The following is a 20,719-nucleotide window of genomic DNA, read 5'->3' as shown; positions in this document are numbered from 1 at the left end:
TATGGGTCAATCCCATAAAAAGTATAACAATTATAAATATCTATGCACCCAACACAGGAGCACCAAAATACAAGAAGCCAATACTAATACACATAAAGGGAGAAACTGATAGTTATACAGTAATAGTAGCTCTACTTGCATAAATGGATAGATCAAGGAAACAGTGGCTTTGAATGACACATTAGACCAGACAGACCTAACAGATACATACGGAACATTCCATCCAAAACTACAGAACAAATTCTTTTGTCAAGTGTGGATATTATCCACGGAACAGTTTCCAGGATAAATCACATGTGAGGCCAGAAAACAAATCTAAATACATTTAAGAAGGCTGAAATCGTATCAAGTACCTTTTGACCACAATGGTATGAAACGAAATCTACCATAAGAAAAAACACAAACCTCACGAACAGGTGGAAACTAAATAACATACTATTAAATAACTGATGGTGCAGCACCTGGGTGGCTCAGTTGGTTAAATGACTGACTTTCTTGGTTTCAGGTCAGGTCATAATCTTGGGGTTACGAGATCAAGTCGCACATTGTGCTCTACACTCAGTGGGGAGTCTGCTTGAGATTCTCTCTCTCCTTCTGTCCCTCCCCCCACTGATGTGTGCACATGCGCTCTCTCTCTCTCTCAAATAGATATTAAAAGAAAATCTAATGGATTAACAAGAAAATCAAAGGGAAGATTAAAAAATACATGGATACAAATGAAAATTAATACACAATAGTCCAAAATCATTGGGACACAGTTAAAGCAGTTCTTAGAAGAATGTTTATGACATTACAAGCTTACCTCAAAAAATGAAAATCTCAAGCAATTTACCCTCACACCTAAATGAATTAGAAAAAGAAAAAAGCCCAAAGCTAGTAGAAGGAAGAAATAAGGAGGTTAGAACTGAAATGGATGAAATAGAGACTAAAGAATAATAGAAAATATCAATGAAACAAGGAGCTGATTCTTTGAAAAGAGAAATTAAATTGATAAACTGTTAGCTAGGCTCATAAGTAAAAGGAGAGTGAGGACTCAAATAAAAACAGAAATGAAGGAGAAATAACTGAAATAAAAGAGATACAAAAAATTATGACAATTTTACAAAAATTATATGCAAACAAACTGGACAACCTTGAAGAAATGGATAAATACCTAGAAATATAAAATCTTCCCACACTGCATCAGAAAGGAATAGAAAATATGAAGAAACCAACTGCTAGCAACAAAATTGAATCAGTAATAAACTCCCATCAAAAATCTAGGACCAGGTGGCTTCACACACGAATTCTAGCAAACATTTAAAAAAGAGTTAATACTTATCCTTCTCAAACTATTCCAAAGAAATAGAAGAGGAAGAAAAGGTTCCAAATTCAGTCTATGAGGCCTACATTATTCTGATACTAAAACAAAGACACTATTAAAAAAAAAAAAAAGAAAAATATAGGTCAATATCTTTGATGATCACAGATGCAAAAATCCTCAACAAAACATTAGCAAACCAATTTCAACAATACATTAAAAGGTTCATTCAGCATGATCAAGGGGGACTTATTCCAGGGATTCAAGGGTAGTTCAACCATCACAAATCAATAAATGTTATATATCATATTAATAAGAGAGAGAATAAAAGCCATATGATCATCTCATACATGCAGAAAAATAATTTAACAGAATACAATATCCATTCATGATAACAACTCAACTTAAGTAGATTTAGTGGGAATACACCTCAACATAATAAAGGCCATATACAACAAACCCTATTAGGGAAAACTGAAGCTTTTTCCCCTCAGATCAGGAACAAGACAAGGATGTTCACTCTCACAACTTTTATTCAACATAGTACTGAAAGTCCTACCTACAGCAATTAGACAAGGAAAAATATTTAAAAAAAATTCAAGTTTTAAGGAAGAAGTGAAACAGTCACTATTTGCAGATATGATACTATATAGAGAAAATCCTAAGGAATCCACCAAAACAACTATGAGAACAAATAAATGAATACGGTAAAGTTATAGGATATAAAATTAGTATACAGAAATGTGTTGTGTACACTAATAATGAAGTAGCAGAAAGAGAAATTAAAGAGACAATTCCATTTACAATTGCACTAAAAATAATAAAACACTTAGGGATCTATTTAACCAAAGAAGTGGAAGACTTATACCCTGGAAATTATAAGATGTTAATGAAAACATTGACAACAACACCAAGAAGGCTCATGAATTGGAAGAATTAATGTTAAATTGTCCATACTACCCAAAGCAATGTAGAGATTCAGTGCAATTCCTGTCAAAATACCAATGGCATTTTTCACAGAAGGAGAACACATAATCCTGAAATTTTTATGGAACCACAAAATACCACAAATAGCTAAAGTAATCTTGAGAAGAAAGGTAGAGCTATCACAATCCCAGATTTCAAGACATACTATAGATAACCATAATCATCAACACAGTATGGAACTGGCACAAAAAATAGACATAGAGATCAATGGAATAGGATACAGAACAAAGAAATAAAACCATACATACATAGTCAATCTATGAAAAGGAGGCAAGAATATACACTAGGAAAAAGACTTCCTTTTCAATAAATGGACAGCTACAGGCAAAAGAATGAAATTATTTTCTTACAACATGCACAAAATAAACTCCAAATGAACTGAGGACCTAAATGTGAGACTGAAATGATAAAATCCCTAAAAGAAAAAATGAGCAATAATCTTTTGGGCATCAGTCTTAGCAATATTTTTCTAGATATGTCTTCTCAGGCAAGGGAAATAAAAACAAAACTATTGGGATTACATCAACTAAAAAGGTTTTCACAGTAAAGGACACCATCAAGAAAACAAAACAAAAGAACCCCTATGGAATGGGAGAAGATATTTGTCATGACATATGCAATAAGGGGTTAATATCCAAAATATATAAAGAGCTTATATAACTCAAAACAAAAAAAAAGTTAAAAATTGGGCAGAGGACCTAAATAGAGATTTTTCCAAAGAAGTCATAGAGATGACCAACAGACATTTGAAAAGATGCTCAACATTGTAAGTCATCAGGAAAATGCTAATCAGAACCACAATAAGATATCACTTTGCACCAGTCAGGTGGTTAGAATAAAAAACACAAATAAATGGTGCAGATGTGGGGAAAAGGGAGCTCTCAAGCACCATTGGTGGGAATGTAAACTGGTACTATCACTGTGGAAAAAAGTATGAAGTTATGTCAAAAATAGAACTGGAAATACCATGTGAGCCAGTAATTCCACTACTGGGTACCTGCCCAAATAGCCAAGATATGAAAGCAATCTAAGTGTCCATTAATAGATGAATGGATGATAAAATGCGGCATATATATGCAATGGAATATTATTCAGCCACAAAAAGAATGAGACTTTGCCATTTGTGACAACATGGAGAAACCTAGATGGTATTATGATAGGTGAAATTCATCAGATAAACACAAATACCATATGACTTTATTTATATATAAAATCTAAAACACAAAACAAATGAGCAAACAAACCCCAAGGAAACAGAACCGTAAATACAGAGAAGAAACTGATTGCCAGGGGTGGGGAGAAGTGGAAGGATGGGTGAAATGGGTGAAGGGGATTAAGAGGTACACACTTTTAGTGATAAAATAAGTCATGGGGATGAAAAGTATAGCATGGGAAATATAGTCAGTAATACTGTAATAATATTGTATGGTGATAAATGGTAATTACATTTTTCCTGGTGGGTATAGCTTAATATATAGAACTGTCAAATCACTATGTTATATACCTGAAACTAACATAACATTGTATGTCAACTATACCTCAATAAAAAAACCATAAGAAACAACTGTCTAAATGTATGCTAACAATGAAAAATCCAATAATGGAATCAAAATAATTCCATTTAGTAGCATCAAAAAGAATACTTAGAAATTTAATGTAAGTGTGTAGGACTTGCATACTGAAAACTATAAAACATCACTGAAAGAAATTAAAGTCCTAAGTAAATATAAAGGCATCCTTAGTTAACCAATTGGAAGACTTAATATTGTTAAGCTGACAAGCCTTGGCCTTTTGGTCTACTGATTTAACAGAGCCCCTGTCAAATCCCAGATGGGAAAATTGATAGATTGATCTTAAAATTCTCAAGGACATGAAAAGAATTCGGATTAGAAAAAAAAAAATCTTTTAAAACATTGGAGGACTTACATAAATACAGAGTAGTGGTTGCCAGAGGGGAGGTGATGGAGAGAATGGGCAAAAGAGGTGAATTCCAATTTCAGAACTTACCTCAAAACTATAGTAATCAACTTTGTATAGTACTGCCATAAGGACAGATATTTAGGTAGATTAATGGAATAAAGTCTCAAAATAACCCATACATCTTTGTCAATTAATTTTCAACAAGAGTGACAAGCCCATTTAATGGAGAAAATAATCTCTTCAACAAATGGGGCTGAGCCACATGCGGAAGAATGGTACTAGACTCTTAAAATCATAAAATTAACTCAGCAGTGATCAAAGAACTGAATATAAGAGCTAAAACTCTAATACGCTGGAAAGAAAACAGATGTAAATCCTCAAGACCTTGGATTGTGCAATGGTTTCTTAGATAACAGTACAATCAAAAAATATATAAATTTGATTTCACCAAAATTGAAAAATTCTGTGCTGCAAAGACATGATCAAGAAAGAGGCAACCTATAGCATAAGATAAAATATCTAGAAGACAGATATCTGATAAAGTTCAAGAATTTGGAGTCTATAAAAAACTCTTACAACTCAAAAAAACAATGAACTCAACTTAAAAATGAGCAAAGAATCAAGTAGGCATTTTCCAAAGATAATATTTGAATAGCCAATAGTGCAGAAAATAATGGCTAACATCATCAGTCATTAGGGAAAAGCAAATCAAAACCATAAGATACACTTCACACCCACTGGGAGGGCTATGACAAAAAAGATAAACAGACAATAAATAGTTTTGATGAGGATATGGAGACTTTGGAACCTCCATGTACTGCTGGTAGGAATGAAAAATGGTACAGCTATTCTGGAAAACAGTTTGGCAGTTCCTCAAAAAGTTAAACATAGAATAACCTTATGACTAACAATGTCACTCAAAGAGAACTGAAAACATATGTCCATATAAAAACTTGTACACAGATGTTCACAGCAGTAGCATTCATAATAGCCCTACAGTGGAAACTATCCAAGTGTCCATTAACTGATGAATGGATAAAGAAAATGTGGTACATATACATAATGGAATATTATTCAGCCACAAAAAGGAATAAAATATTGATTAACATTAGGACACGGAGAACCTGTAAAACATTACGCTAAGTGAACGAGGCCAGACAGAAAGGCCAAATATTGTATAATTCCACTAATACAAAAATCCCTGTATAGGCAAATCTATGGAGACAGAAAGTTGATTAGTAGTTGCCATTTTAGGGGAGAGGAGAATGGGAATCGACTGTCTAATAGGTATGGGATTTTCTTCTACGAGTGAAAAAACATTGCACAACTTTGTGAATATACTAAACCACTGATTGTATAAAATGGTGAATTTTATGGTATGTGAATTATATCTCAAAAAAATCCCTGCAGGGGTGTCTGGGTGGCTCAGTGGGTTAAGCCTCTGCCTTCGGCTCAGGTCATGATCTCAGGGTCCTGGGATCGAGTTCCACATTGGACTCTCTGCTCAGCAGGGAGCCTGCTTCCCTTCTCTCTGCCTGCCTCTCTGCCTACTTGTGATCTCACTCTCTGTCAAATAAATAAATAAAATCTTAAGAAAAAATCCCTGCATAATAAGGTGGAGCAACTTCAAGATGATTTCCCACATGAAATGGCTACTAAAAGGCATTTTTATTTCTATAGGGCCCTTTCAAATAATATTAGAATTAGCACATGGCAGCCTCATTTAATATGACTCAATTTGGCTCATGGTTAAGTGACAAATCAGTAAAGCAACTGTAATCAAAATATTCATCTATGTAACAGATTTTTACAAACATTCTCAACCTTTGAGTTACCATCTGGACTTCTAACAGAAAAAAACAAACACACTTTAAACTAAAAATTAGTTCACATATTCAACCTTATGTAAGTTTAGAAACACCCAGCAAAAACTTGTCAAACCTGACAAATGTATACTTCAAAAAATAAGAAAATTATCAATTTGCAAACTCAAAATAATGGAAACAGGCAACGATCCTCAATGAATATGCTGCACCATTAGGTGAAAGTTTTCTGGGAAGGCTGATGATGGACAGATCAAGCTGGCAACTCCTGAACTCACTAAACACTCTTAACACCATTAAGAATGAAACAAAGCAGACATTATAACCCTCATGCTGGATATGAAGAACTAAGATTACTTCATCACCACTTACGAAGCACATCTGCCAATATATACATATATGTATACACATGTAACTTGTTTTAGTCTTATAATGTCAGGTGCAAAAGACAGCTGGGAGAGAGGAGTGAGGTGAACAAAACGAGTGTGCAATCAACCAAATCCAGAATGCAGGAAATTTTGCAGAGCAAATGATATCGTCTGTTTTAACAATAAATTCATTAAAAAGAGAGGGGGAACGGTTTATAAACAAAAAGAGGCTTATGAATCATATAATTTATCTTCCAAATGAGGATACTTTTGAGAGTGAAAAGGAAGTTCTATTTTCTTTTTTTAAAAGGAAGTTCTATTAATAATTATGCTAGACAACAGGCATGATCCGGGACCACTCAAAAGTCTCAAATACAAGATATAGGCTTTCATGTTGTCAATATCTTTTTATTTATTATTATTATTATTATTTTGAAAGAGGATCCAGTTAGGGAATCTGAACATGAAATGATATTAAAGAATCACTGACATGACACTGTAACTAGGTTTTGTATTTTAAAAAAAGTCCTTAACGGGTGCCTGGGTGGCTCAGTGGGTTAAGCCGCTGCCTTCGGCTCAGGTCATAATCTCAGGGTCCTGGGATCGAGTTCCTCATCGGGCTCTCTGCTCAGCGGGGAGCCTGCTTCTCTCTCTCTCTCTGCCTGCCTCTCTGCCTACTTGTGATCTCTGTCTGTCAAATAAATAAATAAAATCTTAAAAAAAAAAGTCCTTATCTGTTAGACACACACTGAAATGTACATAGGTGAGATGGTATCTGTGCTTTGCTTTAAAATACTGGTAGGTGGCGGTGGGGGTAGGATGTAGGGGAAATATGTGAAACAATATTGATAAAATGTTGGTATGTACTGGAGCTGCATAATGGGTCCATGGGGATTTATTACACTGCATTCCTCCAATTTAAGCATGTTTGAAAATTTTTATAATATAATGTTAACTTCAAAATTTAACATCACCCAGCATGGCAGAACATGTTTTTGGCTTTGACTTCTTATAATGACAGATACACTCCCATAACTCTTACTTGCCAAAAAAATATTGGTTAGGCTTAGTCATAAAATGGAAATCTCAAAGGGAAATCTTTAAAGAAGAAACAGCTGCTTAGGCTCAAAGGAAACGTAAAAATCTGTTTCTGACTTTCCCACTGAAAGATGCTCTCAGAGTTCTTTTCTGGACTCACAGTGGGTGGTTATGGGGCATGCAGGCACTGGGATTTGTAAGAACTCGGAGATGAGGTTCATACAGCTTTGAATATTAAACTGAGTCAGCAACCCCAATTTGAGATTATCCTCTGTTCTTGGCAAAGTCATGAGTTTAACTTCTGCCAGACATAAAATTTATTTTATGGGGTATTAGTAACTTCAAAAACTACATCTGAATGAAGTCTCTATTGCCACTGGTAAGTGTATGTTTTAATTGTGTAAGTTTTGTTTTGTTTTGTTTTTGGAGAATTGTTTTAAATATGCATAACCCAAATCTAAAACTTCATCTAAATAATTACCCTTACCTTTTGAAATTCCAGACAAAGAGAAGCAAAAGTATGCAGATTGGCTTTTAAAATGTCTTAATATTTGAAGCACGTCTTTTAACGGTTTTGTACTCACCTCCTGTTTAGACCAGTTAAACTAAAATTTTTCTTAGACCCTGGCCCAACCATTATTCATGGATTTTAAATGCAAAATAATACAAAAGTTCTTAAAATAGAATTTCTTTCTATATGTCAGATTCCATTTCAGGCACTAGCATTTATAGAAATTATAGAAAAGCCTACAGGGGAAAAATACCAGAGATATAGAATAACTAAAAATTAAATCAGTAGACAAACCATAAGTGACTCTTAATCTCACAAAACAAACTGAGGGTCAATGGGGGAAGTGGGGTTGGGAAAGGGGGTGTGGGGTTATGGACATTGGGGAGGGTATGTGCTATGGTGAGTGCTGTGAAGTGTGTAAACCTGGTGATTCACAGACCTGTACCCCCGGGGATAAAAATATATTATATGTTTATAAAAAATAAAATTAAAAAAAAATTAAATCAGTTATGAAGAATGTGAAATAAAGTTTGCATGAAACCTCCAGAAATTTAAATAAACAACTGTTATTTCCACAAGAAGTTCTTCCGTGGTTCAGAAGTTCAAGCTATCAAGTCTAAGAGGAAGTCTGCTTAAAACAAACAAGGCAGATACTTAATTCCTGAGAAAAATGCTATCACCAAAATCATCTCAAAGTGCCTTAACTTTCACTTTCTTTCTGATTAAAGGTATTTAAATACATCTTTTAAGAAGGAACAAGGAAAATTAGGATACACTGAATAGTATTATATAACTAAAGCGGTCACGGTGAGTTTATGAGTCAAGTGTTAGATTTGTAGAAGTGGGTTTACAGTGAGGTACACACCACGACATTTTTGGATCATAACTACCACAGGAAGCCAAGTCACACTTTCATATATGAAAAGTAAGTTTCCTAGACATATTATTTATAGTTGATTTACGCACACCCCATGACCCAGAGAAAACCCACGTCAACATGAAGTTAGCAAAGCAGTACCAGTCAGAGTAATAGTCAGCAAAGGAACAAATTAGGGTAGTAATGGGCTGTTGCAAAGAGCAGCACAGTGTTTCCATAAATTCAGTTAACTATATTGTAGTTTGGTGAATGCAGAGGAAAAGAGACTAAAGGAAGAAGTGCAAAATTAAAATTATTTTAGGACCAATTGTGAGTAAAATAACTCCTGTAGGATTTCAGTGTAGCATTATGAATCTTTCTGTATTCTAATGTTACACAGGAATAGCATAGCAGAGGAACATTAGTAATGAAGCTTTCTCCAAGTGAAGAGTTAAACATCCTAAACTGGATGAGGTTAACAAACAAAAACATAGTAGCACTTGGATGCACTAAATATGTTTAACTGGGTACCCCTGCTCTCCTATGCCACACGTTTATAGTCCTCGAAAACAGTGCATGTCCATAGCCACTAACTTCTTGCTTATATAGTAGCAGTAAAAATGAAAGTGATCTTTATTACTATTGTGTTGATAATAAAGGAGATTGAACTGATGTATGAATCAGTTCGATCTACAAAAATTCTGTTAGCCTTCTATTTTGGTGTTTGTTACCTTACAATTATGTATCTGTTTCAGATACTGCAACACAGAAATGGTGTCAATACTTACTAGTGTGGTGGTCAGGCACACAAGACTTGTCACTGTAGCAAGTGGACACACAGATATTTTCAAGTTTATGGCATGATCGAGTTCATGATATGGGTACAGATATTCAGACTTTCAGCAAGCTGCTCCTAATGAAATGTCTACACTGCCCGAAGGTACGAAATGGTTAACGAAATCACCTCAAATTACGCACGTTAGCAAATCCAACTTCCTTCTGCATGACTGAACAAAACAGGCATTTTGGTCCCCATTTTATAAATAAATGTAAAAATGCAGGTTCAACTCCCTTGAGTCAGACCCATGATCAGGTTTTGCTGTCAGTGAAAAGAGAGGGGAGGCTTCACTTACTCTTCATTCAGGGCGCAACGGCGATTGGTCAGAGTGCCGTATTTCCTCAGGGTTTCAGTGAGCTCGGAGTAGAGTTTGTCAGCCAGGGACAATGGGATTCCTTCCCACACCAGGATGAGAATCACAATCACTGCAGCCTCACAGGTGTGGCCAGCTCGCTCCCGCACCAAGCATAGCAGCTTCTCTTCACTGCAGCTTCTGCGAACCACCTGTGCGGGTCCCCATTCCACCCCAACACCCCCACCCCAACCAAAACAAAACAAGGGTCACTTGCGGCAGAGGAGAGCAACGATTTATGTATGCATATTTTTCATGTCTGGGTCACAATTAGGGCAACATTTGCCAGCACGTGCAACTTGCCTTTTGCTACCCATCTGTAAAATGGGGTTAGAACCCGGAGAGAGGCAAAACTGCTCAATGTTTAGCAGACTATACCAGTGCAGGGAGGGGCAATGACCCCTGCATTAAACCTAGAGCTATATGGAAGACATGCAGGTCTTTTTCACAAACTTCAAGGTTTTCAAAAATGACTATATAATATAAAGATTAATGGAAGGTATTTAGAAGATTACGGATGACTTCACGTTCCTTGAAGAATCATACTTTTTATCAATTTGAATGGAACTCATCCTCCCCATTAAATTCTTTCAATTAAATATAGTTTGTATGTACTTTAAAAGCTAATCTACCTTTTTCTTAAGAGCTAACACAAAATAAAAATAGGCAATATTCATTTCAACCGGCATAAATGACTCTTTTATCTGGTAACCCAATTCTCAGGGTTAGATTAATGAATCAAAACTCCCAAGACTGAAGACCAAAGGTCTTGTCAGGTCACACTTACCCATTTAGCAATAGGACATCCCTGAGAACTTTTGCCTTCTTTACCAGTATAGATGACTCTTTCAATCCTAATAGCTTTACCCTTCTGTCCAAACCTTAAAAGAAATCCACAGAAACACACACACATAAAATTAGCAAATGAAACTGAGGCAAACAAAATACTGAACATTTGAGCATAATTTTATTCTATGACCACACCCTGAGAAATGAATGGTTTAATTTATTTTTAAAAAATAAGTCTAAGCCAAGCAAACAGGATAACAGACTTTAAGCTTTGTATTTCTTTGGTATCAAAATATATTGATAACCGTAATGAACTATTTTGAAATTATATGTTGGGTGAAAATAAATGGGAAAGCTTATTTTTAAACAATTTCACAAAGCACAAAACTTTTTTAAGTTTGTTAAATTCAGTCTTCTAAGATAGATACTATTTGATTTTTGTCCTTTACTAAATTTAGCTATTTTAAAACTTGGGGAATCACAACAGATTTTAGTTAGAACTGTTCCTCACAGAATCTCTACCATTTTTTAAAGATGGCTTGCAAATAACTAGTATTCAGCAATTTTGAAAATACAGGATAGTTCTAGAGATAGATTATATTTTCCTTTAGGACCATTTACTACTTGCTAATAACAAAAGGCATTTAGGGAAATTCACTGTATCTGCCAGGCTACTAGAGGATTATTTGTGAATTTCTACATACTAATTTAGAAATGGGTAACTTGTAAATTGGGCGAGAATGATACAAAATATGTCCTTGCTGCCCACAATGTCTAATGTATTTTAATGATAACACTGTCTGCTTCCTAAAGAAAAGGCCCCCTACCATAGTTAACAGCTCACATCTGTGGATACCTATTTGAAAGTCTCTCTCTGCATCAACTGTCTCACTCATAAGAGTCTTCTACATGCAAGACTAACTGTGTAGATTGAGGTAAATACTTGCCTACCTGTGACTGACAGTAAAAAAAAAAAAAGTAGCTATAAATAGAATCTGTCTCTATTTCTATTCAGCATCTCACACTTACCCTCTGCTCATACTAAGGGACAACTCTCTTAGAGATAACTACTCATTTACAGCTCTAGGTGCATTTAACTCGATGGTTGCTTTCTTAAACCACATCTCCCCTCTCTTTTTCTCTGACACTTTATCACCAAGTGGGAAAGCCAGAGTGGGGCCTCTCTTTGCAGCCCGTGCCAGCACCCCTGTGCCTGGCAGGCGGGCTGGCTGGTTCTCATGCGTGCCTGGGTTTTCTGGCATCCATCTCGAAGTGGGCAGCCTGTGCCAGCTCGCAGACTATTAGTCCTGTCAAATATTGTGACTCTCTGGTGAATAGCACAGTGTGGAGCGCTGGCAACCCTAGAATAGCTAAGCCTACTAATAATTACTCAATTTACAATTGTTTACTGCTTTGTATGTGAAAGCTGAAAAAATTCTGACATATACAAAAGGATAAACGTTAATCTGCCCTGTGCCTTTGCGTTAATTACCTTTCTTCCATGATTTCTCTAATAGCTGCCACATTAGGACCTGCTCCTAGATGGGTATAAAAAGGACCTTCATCTTTTTCAATAATTTGCTCTGTTGAGATAATAGAAGATTATTATTTTAGACCTCAATTATACTAAATATAAAGGCTACATCCACAAAGCTTATCCCCCAACTGCACATTAAGGGCCCTAAATGTGACTTTAAACATTTTTTTTTCTTTAAAATGAATAAATTGATGGACTAATCTATTAGAAAATGTGCCAAATAATTAAGTATATGTACATGCTGGCTGTTGGATAAAAAATATTAAATTACATTTCAGATACGGAATAAGAAATTATTTATTTTAAACAAAATAAGTGGAACTAAACAAAACGGCGAGGGAATTAGAATATATTATATGTAATACCGACTACAATCCCGTTTTTTTTGAACTGAAAAAAAAAAATTATAGCTGACTAGAAGCCTGCCTGATACTTGGATGTTAAAAGATTAAAAATAAAGTTTCCTGTTTTATCATATCCCCAGGATATTGCTGTTTTTATTGTCAAGGTACCTTTTTCTCCTCGTTTCTCCCCAACATTTAATTGTTGTGTTTTGAAAATAAGAATATTAATTCCAGACCCATATTTGTATGTACTTTAAGAAAAACTGATGATGAGGGAAAATACTGGAGAGAGGGTCAGGTAAGAGGAAGAGGTTCTTATAGACTACTGAAGATGGAAAGTGGGAAGAGAAGTTAGGGTCATCGGAGAAGGCTGTAGAGGATTAGAACTTACCTAATGTTATCTATGACATGTGTGGTAGGGCGCCCCTGAGGCAAGCTAATATTAACCACACAAAGGGGCGGTATGACTCCTCCCTCCATTCTTCTATAAAGTGTGGGGTGTCCATTGTAGGAGGAAGAACATGAGGTGGGTGGACCACTGGCCATATCAGTTTAATATTTGTCTTTTCAAATGTCTTCTACTGTATCCACACTGAGGGACTCTAATAAAGTCTTTATATATATTTTATATGTATTATATATATACATATGCATCTATCAGCCAAATGGTTCCCTATCACATATCTTGAATTTTAACAAAAACGTGTTTGAGGAAAAAAAAAAAACATATTACATATTTTCTATCAAAAAGATGACACTTTAAAGAGAAAATAGAATCAAAATGAATATAAATCATACAATATTTCAAGTGTGTAAATGAAGGGCAATGTCATGAGTATTTCGAACTTCAGCATTACAATTTTCCCCAACTCACCAAGATTGAAGATAATTTCCCCCCATCAAGAAATTAATGTTGTAAAACCACTAATACGTTCAACCTTGAATTAATACATAGGAAAAAGCTCCCACATTAAGTTGCAGATAGCAGTTATTTTTCTCATTTTAACAGATGTTTTTAGAGATAGATGCCTAGGTGTCTCTCCAGGAGATGATATACAAAGAGTTAAACAGATTGATTAATCTAAAACAGAAACCTTTACATTTTAAAGGGTTTGATTAGAGGAAGATATGAGCATGCACATTGCTTTGATTTTTTTTTTTTTGAAAAACTGAATGTAAGTGAAGTTCTCTCTTGCACAGCATAAGCATCTGTAATTTAAAGACAAGAAATGTAAGCTTCAGGTTTTTTATGAGCCTTTACAACTTGCTGCCAGACTCAGGGTTTCTTTCTTTTTTTTTTTTTTTAAAGAAAGAAAATCCCATATCAGAAGATGAATTTGCTAATTCTGGATAAACACCATGTGTCTCAGTACATTTCTAGCACTTACCTACACATCTGCATGATGGGAAATCATACTGAGTCTTGACAGGTGTATCCAATAAATTTTTTATAGGAGTATCTAGTAATTTGGAAGGTGACTCTAAAAAATTATTGAGAACAGAGCCAGCTGTTCTTTTGGTGGGTGTCTTTTCTGAAGAAGGAGTTGCTTGCTGTTCTAGAGCTTGGGTGTGGCTATCGAGTTCTGCAGCTGTGGTCTGTCTAGTTAAAACTGTGACTGGCCCTGACATTTCAACTTTTACTTGCTTCTGTGATTTGAGAGTCAGAGCCCTATGGTCAAATAATGATTTGACCTGAAACTGCTTCAGATGTTGCTCCATGGTCTCAAGGATGCTCCTTTGCTGCACATTATCACAACTTGGAGGTGTAATCTCTTGCTTAGTTATCTTTTTCCACGTTTTGCTTTCTGGCTGTGCTGACGTGGAGCGCATACAGGTATGGGGCTTGGATCCAGGTTCAACCTTAATTGGTCTGTGCATCTGACTAGGACAAGACTCCGTATGGGGGTGTTGTGTTTGCTGCTGCTCTTGCTTTTGCAAGAGGTGCCACCTTAGAGCAGCATGCTTTTGAAGGTCCTTCTGGGGAGGAGTCTGAATGTGACTTCCTCCCTGGTCAGACGCAGGGAAAGCATTTGCCTGGTTTTGCATCAGGTACCTTTGCTGAGGGAGCTGTGCTGCTTGCTGGCCAGACGTATCTTGGTTTCTACTTCTATATCCCTGTAGAACTGAAGCTTGTGGAGGCTTCTGCTCTTGTTTTTGAAAGCACCTATGAAGAACATCTTGCTTTGGAGTCACATTATTTGGAAAATATTGCCTGTGATGCAAGTTTTGGATCTTGTTTCCTGCAAAGAGTTCAGGATTTATAGTCTGTTCTTTATTTTCTGGAACTAGGTGTGTATTGTTTGAACAAGGAATCTGTAGTTTGCTTGGATTTGATTTCAAGATCTGACCATAGGGGGGATTTCTACTATTCATATTCTGTACTTGCTCCAATCCCATTTGAGTAGTATGAGTCTGGAACTCACTGGATTTCAAATACTGATTTTCACCATGGAAACATTCTTCCACTTTAATCTGGCTAAAGAATGATCCTTCTCTTTGCTGATCGTTGTTGCCTTGGGGATGAGAAAAAGTCTGGGGCATTTGTTCTTTATTCTTCATTTGTAATGTTTGCTGCTGCTGCTGGTTTTGAGAGATAAGCGAGTTCTGGGATGGTTGTGTTTGTGTTTGTGCTGCCTGCTTATGAGGCTTGTGTTGTAAAAGGTGTGAGTTTGAGAATGGCTCAGTCTCCGAAGCCTGCTGATTCAAGTGCTGTTTTAACGATGCAGGTAGGAGTTTCTCAGTTTGGGAATCTGGTCTTTGTTCAAAATAAAACCTGTGGGTGCACAATGACTGCACGTGAGCTTTGGATGAAGGGTCTGTCTTGGAGAAGTGCACCTGGAGTGAAGGTTTTTGGAACTGGAGCTGCTGGTCCAATGTACCTTGAGACTGCTCTCGATTCATCTCACCTTGGTACCTTTGTGGCCTCTGCTCTGGCTGCATTATTTTCTGGATGTAAGCCTGCCCTGGGAGTCCCCCAGGCAGGCTGGAATTTCCAGTGTATTGTTTGGAGGTCATTTGACTGGCGGGGTTGGACTGATACTGAAGAACTGACCGCAGTGATACCTCATGACATTTTGGGTGGGATTCTGCTTGATGAAAATGAGGAGGCTTCAGTTCAATCCACCCCGGTTTCAGAGAGGGCTGTGCTGGGAGCACAAGACCTCGTGTTTGTTCCTTGTCTCGACCCTTCGGAATATCTTGCTCTTTGTGTCCCATCAACTGCTGGCAGTGGTCTTGCGGATCCCCGCTGCTACCCAGCACTGGTGGGTTATGCATGATGTGTTCTGATATTTGTCTCGCTTTCTCAGAACATGCTGGAACTGTCATCGTCCCTGGAGTTTGTATGTCATTCTGGTTAACACAATTATTCTGAGGCCTTTCTGGAAGCATCAGAGAGTGGTTGGATGCACGTGTAGATGGATTAGGACTTGGGGATGGCCGTGCCTCAGGTTGACCCTCTATTTTTACTTCCCTTAAAAGAGCTGTGTTACTTTGGTTGGGGTAGTGATGGTGTTCTTCCAAAACTCCATCGTTCAGAGTGCTTTTTCCTTCTGAAGGAAGCTGAGAAACCTCTGGAAGAGGAGGAGGGGGAGAAAGACGCAATTGTGATGGTGGTGGTGGTGTGGTAGGGGCAGAAAAGGAATCCTTAGTGAACACTGAGCTTTGCTTGAAGTAAGCACCATTTGTTTCATTTTGCTTTAAATACCGTTCAGAGCTGCCACCAGGAGCCTGCAAATTGCTGCTGGAACCTGAACAGAATTCTTCACCAGATACCAGCTCTGTGGTTCCTTGGATGGTACTGTTTTCCGCACGTGACGGGCATCTGTTGAAAACTGATTTTTGTTTTTCTGGTTTCTGAAAGGGACAGGTCCCTATCACTGCACCTGTCTTACTGGCTTTGTCAGCATCACAGGCCTCAGTCACCACTGCAACTGGCTCGGGAGGCAGCTCAGAGTTCGAGGTCTGTGGGACATTGATCTGCCCTGAGGTATGCGATGGGTGAGTGATCTCACAGGACAACTCATTAGTAGCCTGACTGTTAATGGCATGTATGTGAGATGTGGTTTTCTGCACCGCAACGGAAACACAATCTGGATAATATTGAGACAGTGTTTTTTCCAGGAGTTCACCATGTGTGTTTTCCATGGAAGAGGCAGAAACTGTAGCACCATTAGGCATTAGCACTGCCTTGTTTTTAAGAAGTAATACAATATTTTTGTCACGGTAGTTAGCATTTTTCTCTTCTTGCTCATTCAGAATCTGAAGCTCTGGTTTTTCAGACCTACTGCAGTTATGTGCTGAAAAACTGATGAAATCTTTAACTGCATTTTCTTGGGCTACAGAGCTCACAGATTCTCTCTTATCACTCAAATCGGAGACATTCATTTGACTGCTGCCTTTGCCTGGATTTCTTTCTTGGCTTTCCCCGAAGTTATTTCTTTCTCCATTAGCCTTTTGGTCTTGTCTCAATTTCTTGTTCTGGTGAAGCCCAGAGAGGGAAGGTTCACTAACTGTGCGCTTGATTCCTCCGTTTTGTAAGCATCTGGAATACCCTCTACCTTCTTGTATAAAGTCCGGACTCCCGCGACTGTTCTGGCTTCTCTTCATAGGGGGTATTCCATAGTAACTTTTGAAAGACTGCCACTTGGTGTCTCCATTTACTTCTGAATAAGGTCGCTCAGTTAATGGGCTTCCATTCTGGAGCTTTAGAACCAGAGGTTCTGTCTGGCATAAGGGAGAAGGAGATGGTGTCAGGAATGGACTTAGTCTGTTGCCCTCAACATGGTTGGTTCTGTCCTGTTCCATCAGGCTTGCTTCGGGGCCATCCACGAGGCTGCCCTCTGAATGAATTCTAAAGAGCAGGGAAACAGAAATTGAAGTTCATTAATACCTATTAGCACTAATAATAAATCTGGAAGAATAATGATGGCATTGATGATACTGAAATTCCTAGACATAGCAAACTGAGATACTCATTTTCATGTTTCAGAGTGAAAACCAATAGCTACTCAGGAACTGATTATTCTTGTCTTCTGAGCAACTCTCAAATATTAATGGTCATGGAGAAGAAATATGATCAAAATCACGAGCTAATGTGGGAAGTTCATACTGTATTAGTGAAGAGAATCAGCTTCCTTCTCAAATAATTCTTTCTGTCAAAATGCTAAGAAGAATAGAGAAGGATTACCTCCTTTCTACCTTCTCTAGTATCTTATTCATCCAATCACTTGCTAAGGTTTATCAATCCCATTTCCTATATGTTCCTTGAATTATCCCCACTGATACTTGGTAACCAGACCTACATTATTTTGCTTATTTGTTACAGTAGCTTTTTAGAGGGTTTCTTCCCCAGCCCAGACTGTCCTCTCCCTAGTCCTTCAAGGTTCCTTCAAATCATTACCAAAGGGAATGTTCTCAGTGCAAATCTGATGTCATATCCTCCTTAACATGCTTTTCTGGCTTCGTATTTCCTGTATAAGGAGTTCTCAAACTTTTTCACCCACATGCCTGGAAGACAAGAGGTGCTCCCTTAAGTGTTAATATTCCAGCAAATGGAATGGGGTGAGAAGTGCTGTTTAAACAAGATGGGACCAGGAAGGGAGACAACCTTAAGAGACTCTTAATCTCAGGAAACAAACTGAGGGTTGCTGGAGGGGAGGGGCATGGGAGGGATGGGATGGCTGGGTGATGGACATTGGGGAGGGTATGTGTCATGGTGAGTGCTGTGAATTGTGTAAGACTGATGAGACACAGACCTGTACCCCTGAACAAATAATACATTATAATATTAATTTAAAAAAAGGCAGTATCATTTATAAAATGTCATTTCTAGGTGATTCTGGGTCTTCCTCCATAGAGGCTGACTGCCCACTTCTACTGAGAATTCCTATCTGATCCAAATGGTTTTTCACAGGCAGATTTCTCTTCTTCTTTCCTTCTATTTCCTCTCACAGCTTATACTCCAAATATAACAACAGCTTATAAATACCCAAACATGGTAAATGGTTTCAGGCTTCCATGCTGTTGTTTTGTCTGGCTAGAATGTCTTCTTAGTCCCCTGATTTGCCCAGTGACTCATATGTGTCTGAAACAGTCTCAGGTTATTACTTCCCTTATGATTCCTTCTTTGATTTTCCAAAACAATTAATCACTCCCATTTCTATGTTATTTCTATATCTTGTATATGGTTTGCTGCTGAACATATCATACTTGAATTTATTTTGTTTATACTCTCTGGACTGTGAACTTCTTAATAATCTACTGTGTTTTGTATAGAGTGAGCATCCAATCAGTTTCACAAAACTGATATGAATTTGCTCATCTTACAATCATTTCTTCACTCACTCATTAATTCAAGTATTTTGGAGACCAATACTGATGGAGATTTCAAAGTCTAAATGATTGGAGTGCAGGGAGAAATGGACACTAAAAAATATGAATAATCTATAAAGTGAATGCTGCCCCATTCACGATACAGTCATGTTTTATTTTCCCACAGTTTTTCTATTGCATTTATTTTAAGGATGAAAATAAAAAATCTAGGCTATTTTCCTTTTGGGCTATAAAAAACTATTAAAATAGCCATCGCCTACTAACCAAGACAAGTGAAAAAGAGGAAGAAATAAGACATAAACATTGGAAAGCCAAAATAAAGTTATCATTTACAGAAAATAAGATTGTATATTGGTCAACCAAGAGAATCAACTGAAAAACTGTTAAATTTATGAGAAAAGTACTTGATTAAGAAAATCAATAGCTTTGATACATAAAAGCAACAACCAGTCAGAAGCTTTAGTGGAATAAAATACTGTAACAGAAAAAAATATTCTTAAAACAGTAGGAATAAATATAACAAGAAACATGGAAGGAATATTTAAATCTTTAAGACAGTATTGACAGATACACAAGAGCAAAACAAGGAGAAAGGTCTACTATTCTTGGGTAGTTGTCAAATGAATTTATTAATTTAATATATTCTCAATGAAAACACTGGCAGAATGTTATGAAGAATTAAAGAACCTGACTCTAAAGTTCATGTGGAAAAATAAACAAACTGAATGACCAGGAATAACCTGAAAAAGAATTGTAAAAAGGAACAAAGGCTACTGTACTTCACACAGCTTGTACTTGGAAATCAGTAAATGAAAGAGTGTTAATAAGACCAATGAAACAGAACAGAGTGTACAGAAATCAATTATAACACACAAAAATGTGGCATCCTGATGGCACTGCCAATCAATATGATATGGGAACTGGATAGTCTTCTGAAAAAATGATGAAGTTGGATCTACCCCTAACATCTTATACCAGAATGAATTTTGATAGATTTAACAGTTAAATATGTAAAACAAGACCCTAAAAAATCTGTAACAGTCTGAGAAAACTTTTTAAAAAAATAATCTAATGACTGGGTAAATTCTTTATGACACAAATTCTAGAAGCCATAAAAAATGAGAAAGTTCAGTAAAATTTATGCATGCAAAAATAAACCCATAAGTAAAATAAAAATCATATAAACCTTTCTTAATATACAGAACTCTGAGAGATTGACAAGGGAAAAACCAATCATTGAATAGAAAAATGAGCAAAGGACATGGACAGTTCACAGAAAATGAAATGCAAGTGGCCTTTAAATGTTTAAAAAGATGTCTAGTACAACTCATAAAAAGAAATGTAAATTAAAAACTCAGCAAGATACAGTGTTTTTTTTTCCCTCAAACTGGCAAAGATCAAAAAGTTTGATAATACGAAATACTGGCAAGCACATGGGGAAAGAGACACTCCCTTGTGTGGTTCAGGGGAGTGAAAACAAGTACAAATACCATGGAGGACAATTAAGTAATAATCTACAGAGTTTCAAAGAAACTTTCTTTGACCCTTCAGTTTTAAGAAGTTATCTAACAAATATATATATGTTAAGTGATGTACGAACAATCTCTTGTGATAGTAAATGGTTGGAAACAACCTACATTTTCAGGTGTAAGTATTTCCATATAATTAAATGAAATACAGCAAGCTACAGAACAGTATGTGTAAGAATGCTACAAGTGTCCAT

At 36.7% G+C, this 20,719-nt stretch overlaps 1 protein-coding gene across 3 annotated transcripts in view; it reads right to left on the bottom strand.

Annotated features, from left to right (window-relative positions):
- TET2 (tet methylcytosine dioxygenase 2) overlaps nt 1–20,719 on the bottom strand; it is a 140,457-nt gene that overhangs the window by 37,021 nt on the left and 82,717 nt on the right. For 2 of the 3 annotated variants that reach the window (XM_047718130.1, XM_047718128.1), the window contains exons 3-6: nt 14,052–17,515; nt 12,275–12,365; nt 10,781–10,874; nt 9,937–10,145 (exon numbers count right to left, since the gene is read on the bottom strand). In XM_047718130.1, coding sequence (XP_047574086.1) covers nt 9,937–10,145; nt 10,781–10,874; nt 12,275–12,365; nt 14,052–17,469 — 3,812 coding nt within the window. In that variant the 5' untranslated portion in view covers nt 17,470–17,515. Of the gene's footprint in view, nt 1–9,936; nt 10,146–10,780; nt 10,875–12,274; nt 12,366–14,051; nt 17,516–20,719 lie in introns of those variants that run through there. The other variant, XM_047718131.1, reaches the window with a different exon arrangement.

Source organism: Lutra lutra, chromosome 2 (assembly GCF_902655055.1).
Source record: "Lutra lutra chromosome 2, mLutLut1.2, whole genome shotgun sequence".
NCBI classification, from domain to species: Eukaryota; Metazoa; Chordata; class Mammalia; order Carnivora; family Mustelidae; genus Lutra; species Lutra lutra.
The sequence above is the reverse complement of the archived record's forward strand: the minus strand, read 5'-3'. Positions and strand labels throughout refer to the sequence as shown.